General features: G+C 40.0%; 1 protein-coding gene across 1 annotated transcript in view; it reads right to left on the reverse strand.

Moving 5' to 3' along the window:
- The window catches only part of GUCY2F (guanylate cyclase 2F, retinal), a 97,784-nt gene that overhangs the window by 32,612 nt on the left and 43,039 nt on the right, over positions 1-22,133 (reverse strand). Inside the window, exons 7-8 of the mRNA XM_068962828.1 lie at positions 18,177-18,266; positions 2,089-2,265 (exon numbers count right to left, since the gene is read on the reverse strand). Coding sequence (XP_068818929.1) covers positions 2,089-2,265; positions 18,177-18,266 — 267 coding nt within the window. The remainder of the gene's footprint in view (positions 1-2,088; positions 2,266-18,176; positions 18,267-22,133) is intronic.

Below are 22,133 nucleotides of genomic sequence, written 5' to 3' on the forward strand. Positions count from 1 at the left end.
TTACTTCTCCAAATGCTTGCGTATGTACTCAAGGAGACACACACAAGAATGTTCTTTGCATCTCTGTTTTATATTATATAATTGGATATATAATAAATAGCTATCAAGAAGGGATGTCCAAATTGTGGTACATCCAAACTATGAAATATTTTGCAACAGCTAAAAAAATAACAAGATAAACCTGTATGTACTAATAGGGAACCATATCTAAGCCACAAAGTAAGTGAAAAAGAGGAAGTTGCAGAACTATGTGACAGTATGTATTTTAAAGAGCAAACAAAATCTATAATGATGTAAATACACACAAAATGAATTGCAAGGCTAATCACCAAACTGCGATTAGCAGTGATGAAGTTGGAGGGAGGATATGAAAGAGGGTTGAGTAATTGTCAAAACTTTTCCCATATATATTTATATCATTTGACTTTCCAATTTAATTGAATATGTTATTTTTATAAATAGACTTGTTTTATGTTCATAATTTATATAAAATATATAACTTTCATAAAATACATAAGTATATAAAATATATGCAATTTATTTTATGTGTCTTTATAATTTAAAATAGACAATAAAAAAGAAAGCCGAATACTACGCAGTTTGTTCAGCAATCTTATATGACATTCAAATGTGATGTACTGGGACTTTTTCAGATGACTTTAATCAGTCAAATACAAATTCACCCATATTCTAGTGCAGTAATCTCAGAATCGTTTATGCTGAGTCCCTTTCAGTATCTGGCTCTATTTTGCAACTTGACACTCCTTTGTATGTATACATTTTACATCTTGCACCCTGGAAATTCTGTAGTCCCCAGTACTTCCAAGCAGAGTCTACAGTGGGTGAGATTTCTCCCAAGATGCTTGGGTTTCATTCATCATGGGCCTCAGAGGACTCATTCAGAGAACTCTCCCTTAACTCATGGGATTTTGCTTACGGAGTGAGTGGACAAAGTATTAGAATAGGAATTAGGAGATTTAAATTATATTATCAGCTCTGCCACTTAATAGCTGGTTGATAAATATTTATTGAGCACTATGTATGGTAGACACTATATTAAAAAAAAAAAACTCATTTTGCTTCTCAGAGCCTCCATAAAAGGAGGCTAATCACAATTCTTCTATGCAAAATTGGAACAAAATAATGTCTATAAAGCTACCTTAAAAAGGGTTAGGCCACAATACAAGGGTCAAGACTTTGGTTAACATACAGAAAGCTCAACCAATCATTGATTAACCAGATCAGCTCACTACAGGTGCACATAGACACAATTTTCATATCATTCCAGGGATTTCATGGATTCCACTGAATTGCACACATGGACCCATTTGTGAACCCCACTGGCTGTTAACAGTCCTGGCCTCTGAGAATGGAAGTGCTGCCTGAGAGAATCAATGGTGTTTTTGGCTCTTGGTCATGCTGAGTTCCACATCTGTAACTATGGCATAGACCTATGTAAAGACCTATCACCTATTTCTAAACTGAACCACCTTCTAGAAGGTGAAAGCCAGGAGATGGGGCTAAGTAGAACTAAAGAGCCCAGGAATGAGCCCACCCCCACATCCAGAAAGCAAAGGAATGGGAAGGAAGAGGAGTGCTTAAGGCAGAAGAGTGCTCAACGGCTACAGGCGTGCGTGCTCAGTCACTTCAGTCATATCTGACTCTTTGCGACCTCATGGACTCTAACCCACCAGGCTCCTCTGTCTGGTTCTCCCAGTAAGAATACTGAAATGGAGTGCTTCTCCAGGGGATATTCTCCACCCATGGATCAAACCCACATCTCTTGCGTCCCCTGCACTGGAGGCAGATTCTTTACCCACTGAGAAGCCCAATGGCTATAGGAAGTACAGATAAGTCTGGCCCTCAAATTGGTAGTGGGGGGAACAAACAAATTTTTTCTTTATCAGGACCTTATAATAGATATATAAAACAAATAACAAAGGTGCTGTGAGAAGAGGTGGGGGCCAACACAGGGAAGGAAGGTGGAGGGGTGATCCAAGGAAAATGACCAAAGGAAAATAAAACATCCCAAAATATTGAAGCTTTAATCTATGGGGAAAATCTTGGATTTTCAGTCTTTCCATTAACCTTGATGAGATCCAGCAGGAGTGATGATTTAAACATCCAATCTAGTTTCACATCCTGATTCATCAGTATGTCTTCCAGGCTCCTTCGGGAACAGAATTCTGTCACAATGGCAAACATCCCCGAATCATAGAAGAAGCCCACCAAAGGGTTAATATTCTCATGACGCAGGTCCTTCATCTGGAAACAGGGGGAGAGAAGAGAGTCACAGCTGTTCTGTCTCAGTTGGAGTTGGGGCCTTCTTCCTGTTTCTTTAGGGACTCTTGACAGAGTGGAGTTCAGTGACCTAGAAATACTAAAAAAGGTTAGAACAGTAAGAGGTGGAATAGATTGCTTTTCTGTGAATATTCATCTAGTCAGCATCTATTAAAATAAATAGCTTCTATAAACATCAGGCCAAAGCTTATAAAATTTGTTTCAGAAGAAATATTTAGAATTTGGACAACATTTTGCCTTTGTATCCATTCCTTTTTTTCACTAACATGAGAAACATTTAGGGTGTCCTAACAATGTCCAAGGCATGGAATGCATGCTAGTGATACAAAGATAAACAAACTGAAATCAATGCCCTGAAAGGGGTCATATTCAAAGAGAGGTGATAGACACACAAACTGACTGACGCATTTCCATGTGAAATGACTTTTATCGAAGGGAGAGCAGGATGCTAGTGGAGCTCAGATGGGAAGTGTTTAATTCGGCCTTGGAGGTCAGAGAAGGCTTGCCTGAGGAGGTAATGTCTGAACCATCATGAAGGGCAAGTAAGAGCTGACCACACGAAGGTAACGTGGTGGCAGGGGGCGGGGCACCCAAGAGGAAGAGCATGTTATGCTGAGGAAACTGCAACAGGTTTAGGGTGGCCAGAACACAGTGTACGGGAAAGAATATGAGGCACAAGGCTGGAGAGAGAGACAGGAGCCACATCCTGTGCAGCTTTGAGAACTCTACTATAGAATTCAAAATTAATATCATGGGCACTAAACGATTAGTATCTATTATTATTAATATTTAATGGGGGAGGAGAGAGAAAAGCGCTCCATGATTACTTCTAGATTTCTTCTTGGATTCCTGGATAGATGGCTGTGATATACCTCAATATAAGGAATTCAGGAGGTTTCGTAGTGAATATGTTGGTACCCCACCCATATTCCCTTTACCGTGCATCTCCCAGCTGCTGTAAATGTTAGCTGATCATTCACAGTTGCTCCATTCTCTTGAAAATTGTCCTAGAGCCCAACACAAAGGGGAGCTATCTTACTTGAAATGTTAGAGCCCACCCACAGATCCCAGGTAATGACTGACTGACTGGGAGTGGTCCAAAAGTTCAACTCCCTAGCCTCAAAGGGGAACTCATGGTATAACTTGTGTGGCAGTATTTCTCCCATAGGATCATAGTGAAGCTAGTCTCAAGCTGAGATCACATACTTGCTGAGCTTTTACTTCTGCCTTATCCTGCATTCCTCTCCCTTTAACTGCCTTACTCTGCATTCCACTCCCTTTCTCTTGAGAGCATTCTTTCAATGAGTAATTTGAACAAGAATTCCCATCTCAGGCTCAGCTTTTAGAGAATCTGACCTAAGAGAGTGGGAAACAAATTTTGGGTGATGAGAAGACTGATTAATTCAGTTTGAGACATGTTAAGAATGAAGGGCCTGTGGAACATCAAGTTGGAAACATTTCAAAGATGGCTAGAGATAATCAGAGTTTGAAGCTCAGGAGAAAACTGTATTCTGGATAAACAGACCTGGGAATTGTAAACATGTAAATGGTAGATGAAATTAATGGGAGTGAATGAGATAACCCAAGGAAGTATATAGAATAAAAAGAAAAGGGAGGAATTTCAACATTTAAAGGATGAGGAAAGGAAGAACATCCCACATAAACACTTAGAAATGAGACTAAAGAGAAAGGCTTATTTAGAACATTATGAACACCACAAGAAGAGTTTCAGGAAGGTGAGATAAGTGCTGGAAGGAATTTCAGGAAAATCTGATAAATACCAGATGAGAACAACTACACCTAGACACATCATCAGAGAAGGCAATGGCACCCCACTCCGGTGCTCTTGCCTGGAAAATCCCATGGATGGAGGAGCCTGGAAGGCTGCAGTCCATGGGGTCGCTAACAGACACACACAACTGAGCGACTTTCCTTTCACTTTTCACTTTCATGCACTGGAGAAGGAAATGGCAACCCACTCCAGTGTTCTTGCCTGGAGAATCCCAGGGACGGCGGAGCCTCGTGGGCTGCCGTCTATGGGGTCGCACAGAGTCGGACACGACTGAAGCGAACTTAGCAGCAGCAGCAGAAGAAACATCATAATCAAACTCCTAAAATCTAAAGATAAATTTTTGCAGGCAGTCAGAGAATATACAAAAACCTCTTCATCATTAAAAAAAAAAAAGTTAGAGTCAAAAGGACATGTGTGAAAAAACCTTCAGGTAATATGAAATCCAATAGTAAAACATTAAATTCTTTCCCTTTAGAGTCAAAAGTTAAGACAAGGATGTCTTCCTTCACCATTTCTACTCAATATTGTATAATAGTATCAAAACATTGGTGAGAAAATTTAAAGAAAACTTAAACAAAGATCTGTACCACATTAATGGACTGGAAGACTCAATATTGTTAAGATATCCATTTTCCCTAAATTGATTTATAAATTCATATAACCCCCCATGAAAAATTCCAGAAGGGTTTATTAAAGTAATAGACTAGTAGATTTAAGAACTTATTGAAAATTAAAATTAACTACCCTAACAAAAACAATCTTGCAAAAGAACAATTTGCAGAGCTTACACAACCTAATTACAGGACTTACTCTAGAGCTATGATAATCAAGATAGTGTGATATTGGCAGTAGGATACACTGATGAGTTAATGAAACAGAGTAGAAAGTCCAAAAACATACCCACACATATATAGTCAGTTAATTTTTCATCAAGTTGAAAAGTTAATTAAATGGAGACAGGAAAGCCTTTTGTAAACAATTGTTACTGGAACACTGGATATCTCTATGGAAAAAAAAATTAACTGTGACCACTACTCTCAGTCCATATACAAAACGAATTCAAAATGGATCATAACTCTATATCTAAAATCTTGGAACAGGCAAAGATTTCTGAGCCACAAAATACAATAAAATAATAAATTGGATTTCCTCAAAATTAAAGTTTGCTCATCAAAAGATACCATTAAATGAACAGATCACAGATTGAGAAAAAATATTGTAAAACATATATCTGACCAAAAGCAGGATATATAAAAGAATATCTACATGTCAATGATTAAAAGACAAAATTCTCAATTTTTTAAAAATGGGAAAAAAACATAAAAAGACAAGTAACAAAAGAAGATATAGAAATGAATTATAAGCACTTGAAAAGGTGCTCAATAACTTTAGTTATCATGAAAATGCAAATTAAAATCACAACAATAAAACATTTTCTACACACTGGAAAGTTTTGCAGTATCAGAAATCTGTATCAAAAAGACAAATGTTACTGAGAATTTAAAGCAACTGGAACATTTGTACATTTCTAACAGGAAAGTAAAATTTTATAACCAATTTGGAGAACTGTTTGTGCATTTCATGTAAGTTATACTTACATCTACTCTATGACTCAGACTATTAAGTATTTACCCAAGAGAAGTGAAAATATATGTTCACAAAAATACTTGTGCAAAAATGTTTATAGTTGCTTATGAAAAGACAACCCAACACACTAATCATCAGAAAAATGCAAATCTAAATTAAAATGCAGTATCATCTCCCACCCACTAGGATGGCTACTATACAATTTTTAAAAAATAGTTAATAAGTGTCAGCAAGGATGTAGAGAAATTAGAACTCATGTGCACTGTTGGTAGGATTGTAAAATGGTGCAACTGCTATGGAAAACAGTATGGAGGTTACTCAAAAAATTAAAATTAGAACTACAATATGATCCAGAAATTCCACTCCCTGGTATGTATACAAAGAATTGAAAGGAGGATTTCAGAGAGATATTTGCATATACATATTCATAGCAACCCAAATGTCCATCAAGAAATGAATGAATAACATAAAATGGAATATTATTCAGCCTTTAAAAAGAAAACTATTCACACGCTACCACATGGACGAATCTTGAAGACATTATGCTAAGTGAAATACACCAGTCACAGAAAGACAAATACCATATTATTCCACTTATATAAGGTGTCTAAAGTAGTCAAATCCATGGAAATAGAAAGTAGAATAATGGCTATCCAGAAATACAAAGAGGGGAAAAAGGTGAGTTGCTATATAATGGGAACAGAGTTTTATGTTTGCAAGATGAAAAAGTTCTAGAGATGTGTTTCACAGCAATTCGAGTATATTTAACACTGCCAAACTGTACATTTAAAAATTGTTAAGATTGTAAAATTTACATAATGTGTTTTTCATAATTAAACAAATATATGTGGTTGCCTTAATCATAATGCCAAAAAAACGAGAAACAAGCCAAATTTTCATCAATAAGAAAATTATAAACAAACTGTGATATATTCATAAAATGAAATACTACTCAGCATTTTTTTAATGAACTGATACCGATACATGTAAAAACATGCATTTATCTTAAAACGTGCTATATTGAGAGAAAAAAGGAGTGTACACTCTATCATTCCCTTTACATGAAATTCAACAACAGAAATAAAACACTAATTCATGGTGATAGATATCAGAAAAATTGTTGCCTCCGGGATAAAAAAAAATTGACTGATAAGGGAAACAGGGGATTTTCTGGGGTGGTGAACATATTCTGTATCTTGTTTTAAGGAATGGTTACATAGATAAATACAGTTATCAAAATTCATTGTACAGACCATCTAATTATTCCTAAATAAAAAATATATTGGAAAAGACCCTGATGCTGGGAAAAATTGAAGGCGAAAGGAGAAGGGGACGGCAGAGGATGAGACTGTTAGATGGTATCACCAACCGACTCAATGGACATGAATTTGAGCAAACTCCAGGAGATAGTGGAGAACAGGAAAGCCTGGCATGCTGCAGTTCATGGAGTCACAGAGTCGGACACACTTTAGCAACTGAACAACAACAAAAAATGTATTTTCAAAATACAATGAGACATTCAGTTCAGTCGCTCAGTCGTGTCCGACTTTTTGTGACCCCATGAATCGCAGCACACCAGGCCTCCCTGTCCATTACCATCTCCTGGAGTTCACTCAGACTCACGTTCATCGAGTCCGTGATGCCATCCAGCCATCTCATCCTCTGTCGTCCCCTTCTCCTCCTGCCCCCAATCCTTTCCAGCATCAGAGTCTTTTCTAATGAGTCAACTCTTCGCATGAGGTGGCCAAAATACTAGAGCTTCAGCTTTACCATCATTTCTTCCAAAGAAATCCCAGGGTTGATCTCCTTCAGAATGGACTGGTTGGATCTCCTTGCAGGCCAAGGGACTCTCAAGAGTCTTCTCCAACACCACAGTTCAAAAGCATCAATTCTTCAGTGTTCAGCCTTCTTCACAGTCCAACTCTCACATCCATACATGACCACAGGAAAAACCATAGCCTTGACTAGACGGACCTTAGTTGGCAAAGTAATATCTCTGCTTTTGAATATGCTATCTAGGTTGGTCATAACTTTTCTTCCAAGGAGTAAGTGTCTTTTAATTTCATGGCTGCAGTCACCATCTGCAGTGATTTTGGAGCACAAAAGAATAAAGTCTGACACTGTTTCCACTGTTTCCCCACCTATTTTCCATTAAGTGATGGGACCAGATGACATGATCTTCATTTTCTGAATGTTGAGCTTTAAGCCAACTTTTTCACTCTCCTCTTTCACTTTCATCAAGAGGCTTTTTAGTTCCTCTTCACTTTCTGCCATAAGGGTGGTGTCATCTGCATATCTGAGGTTATTGATATTTCTCCCAGCAATCTTGATTCCAGCTTGTGTTTCTTCCAGTCCAGCGTTTCTCATGATGTACTCTGCATATAAGTTAAATAAGCAGGGTGACAATATACAGCCTTGACGTACTCCTTTTCCTATTTGGAACCAGTCTGTTGTTCCATGTCCAGTTCTAACTGTTGCTTCCTGACCTGCATACAGATTTCTCAAGAGGCAGGTTAGGTGGTCTTGTATTCCCATCTCTTGAAGAATTTTCCACAGTTTCTTGTGATCCACACAGTCAAAGGCTTTGGCATAGTCAATAAAGCAGAAATAGATGTTTTTCTGGAACTCTCTACAAGACCTTTTAGAACTAACACCCAAAAAAGATGTCCTTTTCATTATAGGGGAATGGAATGCTAAAGTAGGAAGTCAAGAAACACCTGGAATAACAGGCAAATTTGGCCTTGGAATGTGAAATGAAGCAGGGCAAAGACTAATAGAGTTTTGCCAAGAAAATGCACTGGTCATAGCAAACACCCTCTTCCAACAACACAAGAGAAGACTCTACACATGGACATCACCAGATGGTCAACACCGAAATCAGATTGATTATATTCTCTGCAGCCAAAGAGGTGGAAGCTCTATAGAGTCAACAAAAACAAGACCAGGAGCTGACTGTGGCTCAGATCATGAACTCCTTATTACCAAATTCAGACTCAAATTGAAGAAAGCAGGGAAAACCGCTAGACCATTCAGGTATGACCTAAATCAAATCCCTTATGATTATACACTGGAAGTGAGAAATAGATTTAAGGGCCTAGATCTGATAGATAGAGTGCCTGATGAACTACAGAATGAGGTTCATGACATTGTACAGGAGACGGGGATCAAGACCATCCCCATGGAAAAGAAATGCAAAAAAGCAAAATGGCTGTCTGAGGAGGCCTTACAAATAACTGTGAAAAGAAGAGAGGCGAAAAGCAAAGGAGAAAAGGAAAGATATAAGCATCTGAATGCAGAATTCCAAAGAATAGCAAGAAGAGATAAGAAAGCCTTCTTCAGCGATCAATGCAAAGAAATAGAGGAAAACAACAGAATGGGAAAGACTAGAGATTTCTTCAAGAAAATTAGAGATACCAAGGGAACATTTCATGCAATGAGACATTACAGGGAATGAAATAAGCCAGTGACACAAAGACAACTACTGTATGATTCTGCTTCTGTATAGTATCTAAAGTAGTCATATTCATAGAGACAGAACATAGACTTGTGGCTACCAGGTATTGAGGGTGAGTGGGGAAAAGAAAAGTTTTGTTTAGTGGGTACAGAGTTTCAGTTTTACAAGATGTAAAGCTGTGATGATCTGTTGTAAAATAATGTGAATATACTTAACACCTAGAGATGGTAATTTTTGTTGTTTCTATCTAATTAAAATAAAAATTTTGAAAACCACAATGAGATACCCATAGAAACCAATTATGCCTAAAACCAGATAAACTGACAATATGAAACATTGGTGATGAGGTAGAGTAAAAGGGAGCTCTCATAACTTGTGTGCAAGAAATGAAAATAGTAAAGGTTTGGTAGTGCCTTATAAAGTTAAACATGTACTATATTATAACATCCCTAGAGGAGGGCACGGCAACCCACTCCATTATTCTTGCCTAGAGAATCCCATGGACAGAGGAGCCTGGCAGTTTACCGTTCATAGGGTCACAAGGAGTCAGACACGACTGAAGCAACTTAGCACACACACACATATTTTAACATAGAAATTCCACTCCGAGGTATTTACCCAAGAGAAATTAAAATATGTGTCCATAAAAAGACTTATCAAAAGCACATTCATATCAGTTTTATTCACAATAGCCCAAATTGGAACCAGCCTAAATGCCCATCAGTAGGAAAAATACATGGAGAAGGCAATGGCACCCCACTCCAGTACTATTGCCTGGAAAATCCCGTGGACGGAGGAGCCTGGTGGGCTGCAGTCCATGGGGTCACTAAGAGTCGGACACGACTGAGTGACTTCACTTTCACTTTTCACTTGCATGCATTGGAGAAGGAAATGGCAACTCACTCCAGTGTTCTTGCCTGGAGAATCCCAGAGACGGGGGAGCCTGGGGGGCTGCCGTCTATGGGGTCGCACAGAGTTGGACATGACTGAGGTGACTTAGCAGCAGCAGTAGCAGCAGGAAAAATACATACATTGTGTTATATCCATACAATTGACTACTACTCAGCAATGATGAGAACAAGCTATTTATACATATAACATGAATGATTCAGTTAGTATGCTGTATGATTCCACTTACATAAGGTTATAGGATAAGTAAAATTAATTCAAGATAGGCCAAAAACCCAGAACAGTGGTTTCTTTTGTGGTATGGCAAGGGTGGGAGGGAGCATGAAATAATTTATTGATGAACACAAGGGAACTTTCTTGAGAAAAAGAAATGTTTTCTATCAGAGGTCAGTGATCTTCTTCTGTAAATGTAAATACAGTAAATATTTTAGGCTTTGCAGATTATATATGATTTCCGCTGCAATAATCTTTGTTTTCATTTTTTACAACCCTTAAAAAATGTAAAACACATTCTTAGCTCCCAGGATGTAAAAAACAGGCCAGGGGCCCTATTCTATATCATAACAGAAGTCTAGATTATATGGGCATATCCTTTCATCAAAATTATATATCTATGATATGAGCATTTCAATGTATGTAATTTTACCTCAAAGATACAGAACTAAAAAATAACAACAACAATAATAACCAAGTAAGAGATGTGGGAAGTGAGTGGAGGTATAGATGAAATAATAATTGTAGTGTTGATAATTGTTGAAGTTGGGTGCTGGGCATATGGAGTTTAGTTAATCTGTTTACTTTGTATGTGTTTGTTATTTTCCATAATAAACATCTTTAAAAAGAAACACTTCTAGGATGTAGCTGAAGCAGTACTTAAATGGAAATTTCTAGCTTTAAGTGACTGTATTAGAAATTAAGAATCAATTATAAAAACTTCCAGCTCAAAAAAAAACTAGAAAAAAACAACAAATTAAAAACAAAGAAACTAAGGGAAAGAAATAATCAGAATACAAATCAATGAAATAGAAAGCAGACATACAAAAGAGAAAAATCAACAAAGCCAAGTTTATTTCTGGGAAAGATTAATAAAATTGATAATCTTCTAGCAAAACTGATCAAGAAAGAGAAAATACAAATTATCAGTATCAGAAATGAAAATGGGAGCATCACTACAGATCCTACAGCTATTTAAAAGATTGGATGAACATATTATATACAATTTTATGCCAGTAAAATTGACAAAATATATGAAATGGACAGCTTCCTTGTAAGCTGTAACTTACTAAAACAGGTACGGGAAGAAATAGAAAGTTTGAATAGTCCAATATCTATTCAAGAAATTGAACCTGTAATTTAAAATCTCCACACTAAAAGAAGAACAACAGGGATATATTTAAAGAGATTTAAACAGAGAACTGACAAAATCAGGTTCGATTTTGATTCAGACTGCAGTGTGGAGAAAAGATGTCACCAGTGGTGAAAATGGATGTGCATAGCATTAAAAAAAAAAAAAAAAACTGCCAGTGGTTGCCAGTGGTTAGGGGGAGAAAGATGTGAACAGACAGAACATAGAGGATTTTTAGGGCACTGAAACTATCCTATATGTTACTGTCAATATAATGGTAGATATGTCATTTGGCATTTGTCAAAACTCATAGGATATACTACCTTATATGAACCCTAATGTAAGCTATGGACTTGGAGTGATAATGATGTGTCAATGCATGTTCATGGGTTATAATAAATGTACCATTCTGGTTCAGGATGTTGAATAGTGTGGGAGGCTGTGTACATGAGTGGGGGCAGGGGGTGATAGAAACTCTTTCTACTCTGCTCAGTTTTGTTGTGAACCTAAAACTGTTCCCCCAAAATTTTCTCTTTAAAAAGAAAGACAATAGCAGTAGCTCTAGTGGGTGAGGAGGATGATAACAGTAAAAATAAAGGAAGAGAGGAACATAGGAGGTTTAAGGAAAATGGAGAAGCTTTGAAAGATGGGTTGTAGAAACCAATGAAGTACTGTAATGGACTTAAAGGACAATATTAAGGTGCATTTTAAGATGAGAGACATGAATTTATAGTGGAAACAATATACTTTGCATGACTTTCTGCCATAATGCTTGGTTGTTCAAGTGTAGGCACAAAGAAAGTCAAGAGTTAGGGTCATCCAGAATATGAGTTTTACAAATTTACCTGACCAAAAAGACAGATATAATGTTTTCAAATGATCAATTATGTAATCTAAGGTGGACCTGGAAGAAGATGAAAGAAGGGCTTTTGCGGTGGGTGACAGTAGAGGTCTGGAAGACCCAACGAAAGTATAGGTACAGTTCAAAGAAGAGAAGGCTATAGTCAGAGAGTGTGAGGTTTGAATCTATGATTTTGGAAGTAAAGCATTTTCAGTAGCAATTATAGATAACGACAAAGGCCAAGGTATAATGATAGCAGTGGGTGGCTAAAGTGAAATGGAAGAGAAGATGATCAGAGATGTAATCTCTGGAACTAAGGCAAGGAACTAAGTAGCCAGGGTATTAGATGATACAGGGAGTATGCTGCTCAGTTCCACATAATGGGAAAGAACATGAGACTGAGAGACAGATAGGGCTTGATTTTCCTACATACACCTTTGTAGAAGTTGGGACCCTAAAAGATGTTGGAAGTCATCAGTCCTTTGGCTTCTGACTCCAGCTATTTCTCTTTCAGGAACATCGATCTGACTGTATAGGACTCCCTTCTGTAGCTGGCTCACCAAGATGTGTTTTCCAGTCTGGCGCCTGGTACCCAGACCTCAACATTTCAAGGTCATGAAAGCATAGAAGTAGTCAAAGCAGTGTTGGACTCACAATGATAGCATCGTCAGAACACCTTCCTGTTTCACAGAAGTACTGCTGCTGCTCTTAAGTCATTTCAGTCATCTCCGACTCCGTGCGACCCCATAGACGGCAGCCCACCAGACTCCTCCATCCCTGGGATTCTCCAGGCAAGAATATTGGAGTGGGTTGCCATTTACTCCTCCAATGCATGCATGCGACCCCATAGATGGCAGCCCACCAGGCTCCTCCATCCACGGGATTCTCCAGGCAAAAATACTGGAGTGGGTTGCCATTTCCTTCCCCACATAGAAGTACTAGAAAGGAATTAAGACTTTTTACAAGGTAAATTCTGAAAAACTGTTCTGCACCCTCAGTTCAGTTCCGTCGCTCAGTCGTGTCTGACTCTTTGCGACCCCATGAATCGCTGCACGCCAGGCCTCCCTGTCCATCACCAACTCCCGGAGTTCACTCAAACTCACGTCCATTGAGTCGGTGATGCCATCCAACCATCTCATCCTCTGTCATCCCCTTCTCCTCCTGCCCCCAATCCCTCCCAGCATCAAAGTCTTTTCCAATGAGTCAACTCTTCACATGAGGTGGCCAAAGTACTGGACTTTCAGCTGTAGCATCAACCTTCCAATGAACACCCAGGGCTGATCTCCTTCAGAATGGACTGGTTGGATCTCCTTGTAGTCCAAGGGACTCTCAAGAGTCTTCTCCAACACCACAGTTCAAAAGCATCAATTCTTCAGTGCTCAGCCTTCTTCACAGTCCAACTCTCACATCCATACATGACCACTGGAAAAACCATAGCCTTGACTAGACAGATCTTAGTCGGCAAAGTAATGTCTCTGCTTTTGAATACACTATCTAAGTTGGTGACAACTTTCCTTCCAAGGAGTAAGTGTCTTTTAATTTCATGGCTGCAGTCACCATCTGCAGTGATTTTGGAGCCCCCAAAAATAAAGTCTGACACTGTTTCCACTGTTTCCCCATCTATTTCCCATGAAGTGATGGGACCAGATGCCATGATCTTCGTTTTCTGAATGTTGAGCTTTAAGCCAACTTTTTCACTCTCCTCTTTCACTCTCATCAAGAGGCTTTTTAGTTCCTCTTCACTTTCTGCCATAAGGGTGATGTCATCTGCATATCTGAGTTTATTGATAATTTTCCCGGCAATCTTGATTCCAGCTTGTGCTTCTTCCAGCCCAGTGTTTCTCATGATGTACTCTGCATAAAAGTTAAATACACCCTGCTGCTGCTGCTAAGTCACTTCAGTCATGTCCAACTCTGTGCGACCTCATAGATGGCAGCCCACCAGGCTCCCCTGTCCCTGGGATTCTCCAGACAAGAGCACTGGAGTGGGTTGCCATTTCCTTCTCCAGTACATGAAAGGGAAAAGAGAAGGGGAAGTCGCACAGTCGTGTCTGACTCTTTGTGACCTCATGGACTGCAGCCTACCAGGCTCCTCTGCCCATGGGCTTTCCCAGGCAAGAATACTGGAGTGGGGTGCCATTGCCTTCTCTAGGACTGAGTTAATACCTGCACTGACATGGCAACACAAGTCAGTAAAGGAGCACAAAAAGATGTCATAAGGATAATTGAGCTGTTTCAAACCCTGAAAGATGATGCTGTGAAAGTGCTGCACTCAATATGCCAGCACATTTGGAAAACTCAGCAGTGGCCACAGGACTGGAAAAGGTCAGCTTTCATTCCAATCCCAAAGAAAGGCAATGCCAAAGAATGCTCAAACTACCACACAATTGCACTCATCTCACATGCTAGTAAAGTAATGCTCAAAATTCTCCAAGCCAGGCTTCAGCAAGACGTGAACCATGAACTTCCAGATGTTCAAGCTGGTTTTAGAAAAGGCAGAGGAACAAGAGATCAAATTGCCAACATCCATTGGATCATGGAAAAAGCAAGAGAGTTCCAGAAAAACATCTATTTCTGCTTTATTGACTATGCCAAAGCCTTTGACTGTGTGGATCACAAGAAACTGTGGAAAATCCTGAAAGACATGGGAATACCAGACCACCTGACCTGCCTCTTGAGAAATCTGTATGCAGGTCAGGAACCAACAGTTAGACCTGGACATGGAACAACAGACTGTTTCCAAATAGGAAAAGCAGTGCGTCAAGGCTGTATACTGTCACCCTGCTTATTTAACTTATATGGAGAATACATCATAAGAAACGCTGGGCTGGAAGAAGCACAAGCTGGAATCAAGATTGCTGGGAGAAATATCAATAACCTCAGATATGCAGATGACACCACCCTTATGGCAGAAAGTGAAGAGGAACTAAAAAGCCTCTTGATGAAAGTGAAAGAGGAGAGTGAAAAAGTTGGCTTAAAGCTCAACATTCAGAAAACGAAGATCATGGCATCTGGTCCCATCACTTCATGGGAAATAGATGGGGAAACAGTGGAAACAGTGTCAGACTTTATTTTTGGGGGCTCCAAAATCACTGCAGATGGTGACTGCAGCCATGAAATTAAAAGACGCTTACTCCTTGGAAGAAAAGTCATGACCAACCTAGATAGCATATTCAAAAGCAGAGACATTACTTTGAGAACAAAGGTCCGTCTAGTCAAGGCTATGGTTTTTCCAGTGGTCATGTATGGATGTGAGAGTTGGACTGTGAAGAAAGCTGAGCACTGAAGAATTGATGCTTTTGAACTGTGGTGTTGGAGAAGACTCTTGAGAGTCCCTTGGACTGCAAGGAGATCCAACCAGTCCATTCTGAAGGAGATCAGCCCTGGGTGTTCTTTGGAAGGAATGATGCTACAGCTGAAAGTCCAGTACTTTGGCCACCTCATGTGAAGAGTTGACTCATTGGAAAAGACTCTGATGCTGGGAGGGATTGGGGGCAGGAGGAGAAGGGGATGACAGAGGATGAGATGGTTGGATGGCATCACCGACTCGATGGACGTGAGTTTGATTGAACTCTGGGAGTTGGTGATGGACAGGGAGGCCTGGTGTGCTGCAACTCATGAGGTCACAAAGAGTCAGACAAGACTGAGCAACTGAACTGAACTGAAGGATAATAGGAGCCAGTTTTCTAATTGTTGGATAAAGGAGTTACAAATATGAAAAGGAAAAGAAAAGAATGAACTCTGTGGCATTCATTTATAATGTGAAGTATTAGATATAATAGATACATAGATATATACATAGATAAATAGATATATAGATAGACTGAATGAAACTAAAACCACTGATTTAAATGTATGAGTAAATGGTAAAGAAGGTAAGGCTCTTTCTTACTGTACAATCCCAACAAATAAACATAGAAAGAATGCTAGAGTTAGAGGGTCATTAATGGATGATAAAATTAGTAGTAAAAATTTGATGAAAAACAGGATATTTATACAGACTCAAAGTATTAATTACAATGGAGAAAAATAACAGTAGCCTTACAGTGGCAAAATCTGATAGACACCACCTAAACCAAGTGATCACAATTAATATCATGCACATCCAAATAAGAATGTCTTTGTTTTCAGGAAATAAACACTGATGTATTTAGAGGTAAAAGGGTGTGATGTCTACACCTCACACTCAAATGGTTCAGAAAAAAAGAATATATAGTCATCCCTCGGTATCCACTGGGGATTGATTCCAGGACCTGTGATGATACCAAAACCCATGGATGTTGAAGTCCCTTATATAAAATAGTATGGTGGACCCTCCATATCCTTGTGTTTTACACCTGCATATTCAATCAGTTCAAGGTTGGTTAAATTGGGGTAGTGGAACCTGTGGATTCTGAAGGCCAACTATACATAAATTTATAAACAGAGAATCAAAAGCACTAGGCAAAATATAAACAACCTGGGTGGGGTGTACAGGAGTTCCTTGAATTATTTTTGTAGCTTCTCTGTAAGTTTGAAATTATATCAAAATTTTAAATTACCCAAAAAAGATATCATGGATGCACTCTACCTTGGACCTTCTTATTTCCATATTTCTAGTGTAGTAGTTCCCCTAGGTCTGGCTGTTTCAGCTCCATACTTTGGATCTAGCTCTTTGTTTGGCATTCCAGATCATCAAGCCAGTGTGCAACTACCTCTTCTAGCTCTGATCTTGGTCTCCCTTCTGGATTCATCCTCATTATTTTTCCTTCAGCTCCAGGCATCAAAACCACATGCAGGGCTTCCCTGGTGGCTCAGTGGTAAAAAATCCACCTGCCAATGCAGGAGACACAGTTTCGATCCCTGATCCCAGAAGATCCCACATGCTGAGGAGCAACTAAGCCCATACACCACAACTATTGCGCCTGTGCTGTAGAGCCCACAAGGCACAAGTATTGAAGCCCGCATACCCTAGAGTCCATACTCCATGACGGGAGAAGCCACTGTAATGAGAAGCCTGAGCACTGCAACTAGAGAAAAGCCCAAGCAGCAACAAAGACCCAGAACAGTGAAAAATCAATAAACAATTTCTTAAAAAACAACTACATGTAAGGGAAACACCAAATCATAACATCTCACTGGGATCCATGGGTCATAGCTGGTCTCCCATAGGCCACACCTCTTCCATGTCCCCATGTCCTTTGTTTTCTCACTAGTTCTGAATATAGCATGTGCCTCATTCAAACCTAATGGATTGATTTGAACTTGCCTGATTCAGAAATGTGAAGGAATCCATCATTATCTTCTAGGAATCCCATTTTCATGAGTCTGATGGAACCAGACGGTCTCCACAAATCTTTTATGAACTCAAAGTTCAAGGAGCTGATCTTAAATGGTTTGAGAGGGAGCATCATCATCTCTGCCTCATCTATAGGCTGCTTCTTTAAACAACCCATCCAAGGACTTTCTGAATATAATTGGTGGGATTGGGAAGTCACCATTTGTCTTATATAAATAGAAATTACCAGATGACTTTTCTAGGTATAGCAGCTAGAGATTATGAAAGATTATGGGATATGTACTTAATAATAATCATAATAGCTACCATTTTGCAAAGAAGCTGTATGTCAGGAAATGTGCAAGACACTATATATGTATCATCTTAACCCTGGGAAGCAGACATTAATATACTCCTTTCACAACTAAGGAAAGTAAAGCTCAGTGTTTAGGTGATTTGCTCAAGTTAATATGCCTCTTAAGTGGCAGAGCTGGGATTGAATCCTTCACATCTTTTTGACTCCGGAGCCCATACTTTTGCCATTCCATCATATTGTCATAACAAGTCAGTCACCTCCCTGTAGTTTCCCTGTACTGATTTGTTAAAAGATCTTCCTAACAGTTGGTATTTGTTACTTTGGAGAAATGATTGGTTTCAGCGGGAATATGTTTAAGAGAGCGTTTTTCATACCATTTCAAATATGTCACTTGCACTTGATTCGACGGATTTAATGCCTCCGAAATTTCCAGAGGGGAATTTTTTCAGCCATACCCAATCACCCTAGAAAGAAAAGATAAAGAGTGTTGAGGAACCTTAGTTGCCAACAGCTTTAGAGCAACTCTTCCCTTCCACACTAAGAGTTTATAGTTAGACCGTCTATCAACACACACAAGCTCTGTTCCTCTTTCTCACCCTCCACCCCATGGATATTCTGTGTTCCAAGCTAAAAAGGATGTCATACAGAGAAGTTACATTTAAAATTCCAGTTAATTAAAGACAAGGAAACAATTGCAGGAATGCAGACCCCAGAAAAGGAATGCCACAACAGCCTGAATTCACTGCAGGAAGTGCTGGGTCATTTTGCTCATTCATGGCTAAGTGATGTAGCACCAGGTTTCCTGCGATGAATGGATACGGTTAGTGGTGCAATTCTGACTGCCTCGAGGCGTCTGTGGTGAGAGATGTAGGGCAGGAGATGCAGTGCAGCAAATGTTGCCTGCATTTACTTTGATCCATTTTTCTCTCATGGGACAGGCCATTTGGGGGCCTTTTATGCTTTAATCATAAACCAATTGGCTTCAACACCAATTAAACATTTTTCACCTGGATGTACAAGTGTACGACCACAGTAATATGAGTAATCTAGACTCTTTCAGAAGTCTATTTCTGAATTTTTAAGCACAAAACAGTGATTTTCTAAGGCTGCCTGTCAAGTCAAAAACAACAGTTATTTTATTGTCTTCACTTTAACACAGGTGCCAGCTAGATAATTTTCTCCTACATGCACAGCCTCGAGGATTCATCAGTTACCAAGCCCTATTTAGTTTCTGTCCAACCTAAATTTGAAAAGAAGCAATACATATATAGATATCTTTTTCTCTGTAATAATAATAATGCCTGACATTTGCACAGCACTCTCTCCTCTTCCAAGTGCTTTCACATCTATTACCTATAGCCTGGAGATTCCATTTCAGGCTGCACCAATTTGTCATCAAGTAGAGATAATAAAGCAGAGAGCTCTATACAGTCAAATTCCAAGAATAAGAGAGTGTAGCCAGTCTCTTATTAAGGAATATATCCAGCTGTGGCATTGCATCTGGAGACGAGCCGGAGGCAAAGGCTAATAACAGGAGCTGCGGGCATCTGAGTTACTTGCCTCTACTGTGTGTCAGAGGGCACCTTCTAGCCAAGGAACTCAAAACTCTTTAACTAGGAACTTGCTTTCAGGGGCCTTCAGCAGCTGAATAGAACTAGGCCAATCAGGCTCATGCTCACAAAGTTCAGAAAGGTAGTCTAGGAATAGTGCCTGTCTGCACTAGAATGGTGAAAGTACCAATTCCTGGTCTCTTGCCTAGCAACTCCCTGTATGTGGCCCCATACCAGCTACATCACAGTCACCAAGGAACTGGTTAGACAAAGACATAGACTGGCTGGCCAGATAAAAACATATGCATGTATGCACTTACCACATCGCTCTACTTAACCCCCCCAAATTGTATGCAATTATTTTATATTGTTAGGTTAATCATGCTTCCATTATGGCTTACAATTATAATGGTATTTTATTTAAAAAAATAGAAGGTACTGGTTACAAAGGCCCATTCTCAGGCCCCACACTTACTCACTTAGTCATGGGAGTCATGAGGGCCTGACACCTCAAAGCTTTAGCCTTCAGAGGACTTTGTATTTTGTGCATTTGTGCTCAGTCGCTCAGTTCTGCTCAACACTTTGCGGCCCTGTGGACTATAGCCCTCAGTGTTCTTGCCTGGAGAATCCCAGGGACGGGGGAGCCTGGTGGGCTGCTGTCTATGGGGTCGCACAGAGTCGGACACGACTGAAGGGACTTAGCAGCAGCAGCAGCAGCAGGCTCCTCTGTCCATGGGATCTTCCAGGAAAGAATACTGGTCTGGGGCGCCATTTCTTCCTCCAGGGGATCTTCCTGGCCCAGGGATCAAACCCATGTCTTCTGTGTCTCCTGCACTGGCAGAAGGATTCTTTACCACTGAGCTACCTGCTCCTTTTCATAGGACTCTGCCCAGGATCAAAGGCTGAAGTTTAAGCTGAAAGCATAAACTCTAACGAGAATTTACAAACTCAGCCCATGTGTGGGTTAAACACTGACGGTCATTAATGCCTTCCAGCACCTTTGCCATTCTATTACTTGCATCATGGTCACTGCTAGCTTCCATGGCACCTTTGTGTTAACTAGCAAAGGGTGCTTTCCTCAAGTTAAAATAATTGTGAGGCTTCCCTGGTGGCTCAGAGGTTAAAGCGTCTGCCTCCAATGTGGGAGACCTGGGTTCGATCCCTGGGTCGGGAAGATCCCCTGGAGAAGGAAATGGCAACCCACTCCAGTATTCTTGCCTGGAGAATCCCATGGATGGAGGACCCTGGTAGGCTACAGTCCACAGGGTTGCAAAGAGTCAGACACGACTGAGCGACTTCACCTCACCTTGAGACTATTTATTACTTTGCAGCCTACGGAACCCCAGTGATGCTGGGCAGCAGCCCCAGCTGTATGTATCTATGCATATACCACATTCTCATTGACTCATACATCCTCCAGATGCCAGAAAACACACTCCCCCAGCAGCTTCAATACTCTGGCTACCACCAAACACTGCCTGCCAGGTAAGGCCTCTTTGCAGGTCTGGAGTCAGGCTGTAGAGGCGCTGGTGAGAAGCTGAAATTTGGCCTATAAAAATATTAGGCAGGAGAAAGAAGTACTCTCAAGAAACTCCAGGGGCATTGTCAAGGAAGCACAAAGTCAGGTGCATATTTGTTTACCAGTGACTCTGTGCAGAGTCAGCTATGCTGGTATGCATGTAGGTGCGTGTGCAAGTCGCCCCACCACCTCATTCCAGAACTAGGCTGGGACACCAGAATCCCTCTGCTCACTCATGCACCACTCTCATATAAGTTAGTATATGTCTACAATGTGAATAGTACCCTCTTAGATGTGGCCCCCTTGTGCAGTGTACAACCTGAGCATCAGTACCAGCAGCCCTGACTCTGCCTATAGCCAGTGCCTGTTACCTTCTTCCTGGAATCAGCCCTATTACAGACATGGCTTCGCTGTCTCTCTTGCTTATTAAGTTTTAATAAGTAGTTAAGCAGAGCTTTTCTCCTGCCAAATCACCAAATTTGAGAGCTTCATGGTTAAAGAAATTAAAGCCTGAAGAGATTAAATGACTGGCCCAAGGTCAGAAGGCTAGGTAGTAACAGAAGCAAGGTCTTCCATCTCCCACTTTGTTGCTTTTTCTTCCCATGGGCTTTCTTTAGTTTGGGGGCTTTGTGTGTTTGTTTTAAGATTTAAAGACTTCTCACGAATATTATAAGCAAAATTTTATTGAGTCTGTGTGTGTCCTACTTTATTAATAATCAGGAAAAGGGAGGATATGGGCAGGTTTTATTTTTGCCACACATGCACCATTTGTTTTGTTTTGTTCTTTTGAGAGAAAGTATGATAAAATATCAATACTTCACTCATCATTCATTTTTTAATTAAGAGGAAGAAACATCAAACTCTATCCACTAAAGTTTTTAAAGTCCATAAATTTTGCATTAAGGCCATGTTGTATTAACTAAGAGCCAAGAGAACTAGGTTCTACACCTGGCTTTGTCTCAAATTCAAGGGTGGCCTCCTACCAATGCAGGAGACATAAGAGACACAGGTTCAATCCCTGGGTCAGAAAGGTCCCATCCCTGGGTCAGGAAGGTCCCCTGGAGGAGGGCATGGCAACCCGCTCCAGTATTCTTGCCTGGAGAATCCCATGGACAAAGGAGCCTGGCAGGCCACAGACTATGGGGTTGCAAAGAGTCGGACACAACTGAAGTGACTTAGCATGCAGACATGCACGCTTAGGGTAGTCACCTCATTGGCCTGAGTCTCAGTTTCCACACCCACAGAGCTGGACTACTTGGATG

This window comes from Capricornis sumatraensis, chromosome X, assembly GCF_032405125.1.
Source record: "Capricornis sumatraensis isolate serow.1 chromosome X, serow.2, whole genome shotgun sequence".
Lineage (NCBI taxonomy): Eukaryota > Metazoa > Chordata > Mammalia > Artiodactyla > Bovidae > Capricornis > Capricornis sumatraensis.